Here is an 8,363-nt window from a genome sequence, read left to right on the forward strand (position 1 = left end):
TGCAGCCACAGGAAATTAAAACAAGGGAAGCGGAAGAACAAAGGCAGATGCCCAGTTACTCACACAAAACAGCTGCCCACAGGCTGGCAGTGCTGGAGACCAGCACTGGGAGGAAATGGTGAGAGTATGAGCCTTCTCCTCCATAGTGAGCAGCTCTGCCTGCAGAAACAGCTCCACCCTGCTCAGCAGAGGAGATGCAGCCAGGAAGAGGAGAATGGATTTCATACGTGCCAGGATGTTTGTTTGCTCTTCAAGGCTCAGCCCTGTCTATATGCTGAACTTGCTTCGGAGACAAAGCACTAACATTTGTAATTGCTCTTGGACCACACCCTTCCCATCCTTCATACACAGCTCCTCATCTTCTTCCCTTCCTAGCACACAGCAAAATACAGCGGAGCAGAAACGCTCCCCTGGGGCTGTCAGCATCTGTCCTATCAACAGCATAACCCGCAGGCACCTCAGTCACAGGGTGGAGTTTTGAATATGCATGTAGACTCCTGGATAGGGGCAGAAAACTTGTGTTCTTCTCCACCAGAAGGACGGCTCCTGCTGTGCTGGTAAACCACCTTCGCTGTTAAACCCACCCTGCTGTACAAATTCATCCAGCAGTGCTATAACACCAGTGCCAGAAACCCTGAACGTAGCACAATAAATATAAATTTCACCCAGAAAACAGGCTTGACTGCTGGGCCAAGCACAACGCCATGCTTGTAAGGACCCCAAGCGACCTTTTGGTCGCTCCAACAGAATGATGCGCTTGTCCCACCACCACCTTCCAAGAACATCCATCATTGCTTTGGATTTTATAGGAGTCCAGAACTGAAGTTTTCTTTGCATCGCACACAAGCAGACATGCATGCATACATACACACACACACACTCTCCTGCACTTGAGAAAGTAGGTACTGGTTTAGAAATTAAATGCTTTTACACATCCCATTTTAACCTTGGTGTAGTCTCAGCTGTCATTAGTGTTTTACTCTAATTTAAATAGTTATCACACGTTTAAAGCAACTCACTGCTCTCCGCAGCAGCTACAGACTGAATTCTCCCACCAGCTGTCTGCCAAGTCTACTCTTTCAGTTCAATACGAATGGCAATGAAAAATGTTTTCCTGGAAAAACAAACTGAAAAAGGCATTAATATGTAAGGCCCCAATTCAGCCAACTGCTTTCATGTTTTCAAACACACACTGCAGACCAGAGTAATTTCTATGGATTACCAGATCTTTTAAGCTCATGTTAATAAAACTTGCTGAATCCAAGAGTTTAAAAGAAAATCCATCAAATGCCAGTGCTCATTCAGGATGGCACCATCAAAACAACCTTCTCCTGGCAGTAGATACCCTTAATGCTCTTTCCCGCTATTCTTTTTAGATCCTACAAGTGAAAATGAGAGTATTTTGGCAGGCTCTGAAGAGTCCTGTACCTGGAAAGGTCATGAAGGGAGGCAGGAATCCTTCTAAACAGACCAAATCTGTAGGCGTCCCTGTTCCCTCCGCTTCACATAAGGTCACCTGTCTCTCTTCTGATCACTAAGAGGCATCATCTAAGCTGATAAATGAGGTCCCAAAGTTTACAGCAGCTTTAGACCAGCCTCCACAGACTGGAGAACCCAAGTAGTACACGGTGTGCCTGAACAGCAGTACCACTGTCCCCAACAGTGATGACAAGGCTCTGTAAGTGCCAGTGGGCAGCTCCCCACTCTCTCTGCTCTCCCTCGTGGCTGCAGGCGTGTATATTTTGTACAGTTTGGTAAGGGATCAGGACCTTTAGTGAGCCAGACTTAACTTGGCCTGTTTTCACAAGAAGTGCAAAGGTGTACAAAAGGTGGCTGTGCCTCCTGGGCACCCCGGGTTACCCAAACAACAGCTTGTCCCAAAGCCAGGGGCTGCCAGCTATTCCTTCCCATCACCTGCCAGACCTGCCAAGAACCAGGTCCTGCCCCTCCCCTCCATCCAGCCCCATCCGCCTGCTGGGCTGGGCTGCGCTGGGCTCTGCAACGGCCCTCCAAAAGCAAAGAGCCAAGAAACGCACCCGTGACAGATTCCTCATTAGGATGTGGAGGAGCGTGACTGAACAGCGACCCTGATTCGGGAGCGCAGCGTCCCATCCTCTGAGGGGCACGCAGGAACAACCAGGCTTCCCAAGCAGTCACAGCTCCCCGGCAGAGCCAGCAAAGGCCAAGAGCTCAGCAGGTGCCACAGGTTCAGCCCCGCAAAGCAAACCGTGTTTGGTCTGTTAGTGCCTTCTTGCCATCACTCTTGGGGCAGGATTCAGAGGCTCGGCAGCTCTGTCACACTCCTTTTACAGCATCGTGATAGGGATAGTGGAGATCACAGAGGACAGGCTGAAAAAAATCACCTCTGCAAACTCTGAAAGCAGCAGCCTGCAGCCTCCCCTGCGAAGGAGAGGACAGGGAACACGAACAGGGATCTTTTGTGCACAGAAAGCACCACCCGACCAAGATAAGAACAGTGAAAAGGTTTCTTTGATGCAGGACTGAACAAGAACCCTGGATGTCAGCACTGGCAAGGCTCAGGCAGAGTCGGACTTGCTGGCCAGGCTCACCGCTGCTTCACGAGCATCCTCTGCATCAGCCAAGGGCCAGGACCACAGCATGCTGCTATCCCTTGTGTTCCTCCTCTCTCATCCTAAGGGGTACAAGGGCGGAAGGGAGGAGCAGAACATGTCCAGCACCTACAGCGTGACCCATCCTAGGCTCAGAGCTGAGCACTGGGAGGAAAGAAGAGAATGAACAAGAGCAAGGCAAGCCTGCTGTGGAAGGAGAGGACTGGAAAGCAGGTCCTGCAACTCTACAGACAGGCGTGCGGGTCACAGCGAGTACAAGACAGGCTCCACCACCCTGCTCACCCTAGGGCCACAGGGATCCTTTGAAGGGGCTCTTCTCCCAGAAACACGTTCCAGTGGAAGGAACTGACTGCAGAAGTGCTGCAAAGCGAGAGGTTTTCACGTAGGGAGACAGGGAAAGAAGATGCTTGAGGGGAAAAGGGAAACAAAGATGACAGACACATACTTGACATTATTTTCAACTCCTCAACCAGGGTTTAGCTTGCAAAGCCACCCAGAGCCCCAAAACACCTCCCAGCCCTGATGCACTGAATGCCCTGAACACCTTAATAGGCTGCTCAGCAAAATTTACCCACTGCAGGTGAGGAGGTAACAAGCATTACAGCAAATTGTAGTGGTGATGGAGTTCAATCCAGCTGGCAGCCAGTCACAAGCAGGGTTCCCCAGGGCTCAGTACTGGGGCCTGTTCTCTTTAACATCTTTATCAGCTATCCAGACAAGGGGATCAATGACACCCAAGTTAGGTGGGCGACTTGATCTGCTGGAGGGTCAGGAAGTTCTACAGAGAGATGTGCACAGGCTGGATCGATGGGCAGAGGTTACCTGTACAAGGTTCAACAAGGCCAAGTGCCAGATCCTGCCAGGAAAACCTTCTGGTTCTGACAACTCCCTGACAGGAGGCTGGAGTGAGGAGGGGGTTGATCTCTGCTCCCCAGAAACAAGCAACAGGACAGGAGGAAACAGCCTCCAGTTGTTGCAGGGAAGGTTGAGGTTGTCCCTGAGGAGCCATTTCTGTCCCGCTGGGGTTGTGCAGGGCTGGCGCAGGCTGCCCAGGGCAGTGGTGGCGTCCCCATCCCTGGAGGGATTTAAAAGACACGTAGATGTGTTGCTTAGGAGCATGGCTTAGAGGAGACCTGGCAGTGCTGGGTTATCAGTTGGACCTGATGATCTTAAAGATCTCTTCCAACCGTCACCATGGGTTTAGTGGTGACCTAGCAGTGAGTTAGTGCTCAGACTTGATGATCTTAAAGGTCTCTTCCAACCAAAACGAATCTGTAATTCTGTGTACATTGCCCTCAGCAACATGTCAAAGCTCGCTCAGGGCTCTACACCCTCAGGGGTGGAGCACACAGCTCTCTCCTCGCTGACATGTTAAACCTAGCTGGAGCCAAGCCTGTGTGCCAAGGCTTTTAGCCCTGAGCCCAGGGGTGACTGCAGCGTGGTGAAACCCAGCACCCACCCCCTCTCCCAGCAGCCTGATCAGCGCAGGAGGCCATCAGCTTGGACAGACTGCGAGCCAGCAACACTACACCCCAGGCAGAAAATGCAGTCTATGCAAGGAATTCAGCCTTCTGAAACGGGCTTGCTGCTCTCTCCCACAGCGCTTTGCCCCCAGACTCTCGATATGCTTGTCCTCTTCATACCTTTTGTAATTATTAGTATTAGATGGGGGCAACTTCAGCCCCCTCTGAGATCACATCCCTGGCCCAGACAATCCGTCTCTGGGCAGCTTACCTCTGAACAGGCCTGGGGAAACACCACAGAAAATCATGGAAGCGATTTGCCACAGCCCTGCAGCGCAGTGGAGGCCGAGCCAGAGCCTGCTCAGTCTGCAGGGCCACCTGGCAGCGCAGGACCTGTGCTGCCCAGCTAACCTTACCGAGCCTCTCCACAGGTGCCAGTTCTCCACCTATGCGAAGTAGCATCCGAAAGGCACGTCCATGGATGGTCTGGAGCCTGTGCGTTCACCCGCTGCAGGTTTTCCTGCCCAGCCTTGCTCTGCCTACAGCCACTGGCCTTCACTAACCTACGCACCTAATCCACAAAATAAATAGCATTATATATGTACAATTAAACCTTAAAATAAGAGTAAATCCCAGTTTGCCTTTCCTCAAACCCCAGACCCAGAGAAGAGACACTGTCCTTGGGGAGAGCAGCTCAGGAGAGCCCGTGTGCGTTGGTTCCTGCCGCAGCCTGTCCCTCCAGGTGCTGTAACACACCAAATCTCTCCTGCGCTGCCACACGGTGCGGGCCCGTTCCCTCCAGGCACAGCAAACGTCTTCGTCTGACAGTCACAATTACTGTAATTTTCTAGAACCTCCCTCGCACAAAATGTTTAAGCTAAATTAACAGCTTTAACAATTCTTCACAAATGTAGTTATTAACAGGTAGAAAGTTACACCTTCCCACAATGAAAATAACGCCCCTGGTATTTCCACGTGGGAGCACGTGGGGTTCAGAGGAACCCACAAACCCAATTGCCCAGCTGGAGCAGCTGCTCTCTCAACAGGGATGTTCACACTAAGAGCCACCTTGGGCTCCCTCCTCCTCCTCCGCCATGGCCACGACCGCCTCCAGGGGCGGATGGCTGACCAAGGGTGGCCCCCAGCCCCGGGAAGGCAGCACACACACGGGTCAGAAGCGCAAGCTGATGGCAGGGATAACATCTCCCACCTGCCGAACAGGTTTGCTTCTGCTCGGCAGCGCTGCTCAGCAGTGCCCAGGGCAATCAACACAAAGAATCGCTCCTTCTACACATAGTAAACAGCTCTGGATGCCGCATTCAGCGGCAGGGGGAAAAACCCAAGCCTTTACAAACCTCATTTGCACCAGCTTCAGAAGCGCAAGCTGATGGCAGGGATAACATCTCCCACCTGCCGAACAGGTTTGCTTCTGCTCGGCAGCGCTGCTCAGCAGTGCCCAGGGCAATCAACACAAAGAATCGCTCCTTCTACACATAGTAAACAGCTCTGGATGCCGCATTCAGCGGCAGGGGGAAAAACCCAAGCCTTTACAAACCTCATTTGCACCAGCTGAATGCTAATGTAGTAAGCGCTTCTGCCCAGCCCACAAAACAAATCGAAGCGAGAGATGCGTTTCATTAACCAATTCCCTCGCCGCTCTCCAGCCCAGAATGAGTGTGTTGTGTCAGGTGCACGTGCGCCCCAGAGGCAGCACTTTCCCTCTGCAGATGGTAATAAAAGGAGATAAATGAGCACGCACAAGGAGAGAGTTCACCTGAAATTCCCTGTTTCTGGGACAAATCCGGAACGGGATGGAGACGTGTCACCTACGTACCCTCCTCCGGAAAAACTCAGGGGGAGGGAAGGGCAATTTAAGTCAGTCTCCTGGTTTCGAGATATCTCCGCTGTCCTCACTCGCAAGGACACTAAACAATAAACGCAGGTCCCTAACTGAGGCACAAACCACTGCCACCAGGCAAGAGTTATGGTGCAAACTTCAACACAAGTCACCTCAACAAGGGAATAGATCCTGACTCAGGGGCCAGGAGCAGCAGAATAAATCTTCCTAGAGTAATGATGCCTTTTCTACCCCATGTCTCCCACCTGCCCAGACAACATGTGTGTGCAGGATCCCTGACTCTCTCTTCCCGGCCCTCACGGGTCCCTTCACCTCATGAAAAAACTGGAACCAGCTATTTATCTGGGACTCAAAATCCCTGAAAGGAGGAAACGGGAGGGATGGCTGACCAGCATCGGTGGATGCTGTGTGCTGAACACTTTCTGGGCAGAAAGGAGGACATCTTGCAAAGGTCAAAGATTTTCCCCTGATCTGGCAAGAGCTTCGCCCGCCATAAGGAGTGTTGGTTTCTGCAGCACAGTATGGATGTAGTAGTACATAAGTCTCTGTACTCATGAGAAGCGTTACTGTATTTGGTTTATTTTCTAACCTCATCTGTTTGGTAGGTCAAGGAATCATTTATTGGCATTCACATGAAATAGCTCCAGGAGCCGTTCCTGAACACAAAATAATTTAACTCTTGAATACTGCGCAACAATTCAGTGGTTCAGATCTTGGAGTGTTCAGATCTTCTCAGAACTTGAAACAGAAACGGCCTGGAGAGCCCATTCTTTCATCTCATCCATTATAGATATTCGCCTCACAAGACACCAAGTGGAGCCACAGACTCTTTGTCACATAGACAGCCAGCCCCCATGCTGCTCTTGTCTGGTGCTGTCCCTGGGGTTCAGAGGTTTGCACCATGCTGAGATGGGGTAAATTCTGCCTGTTGGGAACATCTGAGCAAACCCAGTGGCACCTACTGCATTTACCAGCTGCCACCCTCTCTGCCCAGGGCTATGACCCCTGCCCTGCACCTCTCCAGTTGAACTTGCTCTCAATTCCTTACAGAAGAGCTTTTCTGAGTCCTTACAAGACCAGACCACCTCATCACAGCAGGACAACGCTGAAAAATATTTGATCAGCTCCTTGTCTGCATTACACCCAGCTCTTCAAGCCCAGCACCAAGATCTGGGACTGCAGGAGAGGTCCGTCTGACTAGCAAAGAGACATTAGGAAAGATGACCCTGCCCTGCCTGCCCATCACAGTTCAAAATCCCCCTTCTGCAGTTCTGACACTGGCAACACCACTCAAATGCATCATCAGAAAGTCAAGGACAAGAACAGCCCAGTAACTTGCACCAGAGAGGTGAGGCAGCCACGAAACCAGAAGCTCTGGGTCCTGCCTAGTCATGGGGCCTGGCCAGAACTGTTAGATGCAGAAAGAGAAGAGGGTAGAAGCCTGCCTGGGAGCACAAGTCCAATGCCACAGTCTATCTTGGTCTCTGTGGGATAAAAGTATCTCACTACAGGCATTTCAGACCATGCTGTGCACTGAGATTTCCTTCTCCAGAAGCCTGACTCAGGGGCCAGGAGCAGCAAATGGCACTTACCTGGGAGAGTGACGTGGGATGTTAACAGTGGGGTAACAGGAAATCACCACTGATTATTTTGTGGACTATCCCATATCCCACCTACACATCATTAATTGAATTCACTTCACAGACACTTTGTCTAAAACTCTCTGGGAGGCAGATGGGCTCTATAAAATGGAGGGGGAAAAATGAAAGTCAACAAAGAAACCCCAGCACTTACTTGGATATCTGACTGCAGCCGTTTGACTGGTGACAGCCCCTAGGGAGCTGTGAGACACACAGGAGTAATTACCCTCAGCACCATCCCTCTCAGGGAATTTACTGTCCTTTGCCACAGCCTGCGATGAGATGAAGAGCGATCCATTCGGAAGCACGTGGAGATGCTCCTGCTCCACTAATGGCAACCCGTTCTTCTTCCATGTGATATTGATCACCTGCTCAACAGGGGCCAGGTTACAGTCCAAAACCACAATTTGGTTTGGCTCCAGTATCACCTTTGCAGGGCCAGCACTACAGCTCAGCTCCAGAGAATCCCCTTCCAACAGCCTCCCTGCAAAGAAAAGACAGCATTGCAGTGGGGGTTGCTTTCTTTGGTTAATCACATCCCAGTTTTACACAGCAAAAGAAGCCCAGTTCTCCATGAGTGCTTGGAGATAAGAGGTGAAATTTAGCCCGGTTAGGTGACCAGCACCTCCCAAGACACGTGTAGTGCATTCTCTATCACACATCCCAAGGGCTGCACAATTTGCACCATTCCTGCCACCCTGCCCAGCAGCCACCCTTTCTGTCCACACTTGCTTTTTCCATGATGGATTCAAACAGAGAAGAAAAACTGAAAGAAGCTGAAGTGAGAGCAACAGCAAGAGCAAGCACAGAA

The 8,363-nt window shown here is 51.1% G+C and overlaps 1 protein-coding gene across 1 annotated transcript in view; it reads right to left on the bottom strand.

The window, feature by feature from the left end:
• The window catches only part of IGDCC4 (immunoglobulin superfamily, DCC subclass, member 4), a gene marked incomplete at its 5' end in the record, with an annotated part of 55,384 nt that extends 47,348 nt beyond the window's left edge, over window positions 1-8,036 (bottom strand). The window contains one exon of the mRNA XM_010132848.1: window positions 7,707-8,036. Within this exon, the coding sequence (XP_010131150.1) occupies window positions 7,707-8,036 (330 nt within the window). The remainder of the gene's footprint in view (window positions 1-7,706) is intronic.
• Window positions 8,037-8,363: the final 327 nt, after the last annotated feature.

The sequence above is a fragment of the Buceros rhinoceros genome, unplaced genomic scaffold, assembly GCF_000710305.1.
Source record: "Buceros rhinoceros silvestris isolate BGI_N320 unplaced genomic scaffold, ASM71030v1 scaffold12190, whole genome shotgun sequence".
In the NCBI taxonomy this organism is placed as follows: Eukaryota; Metazoa; Chordata; class Aves; order Bucerotiformes; family Bucerotidae; genus Buceros; species Buceros rhinoceros.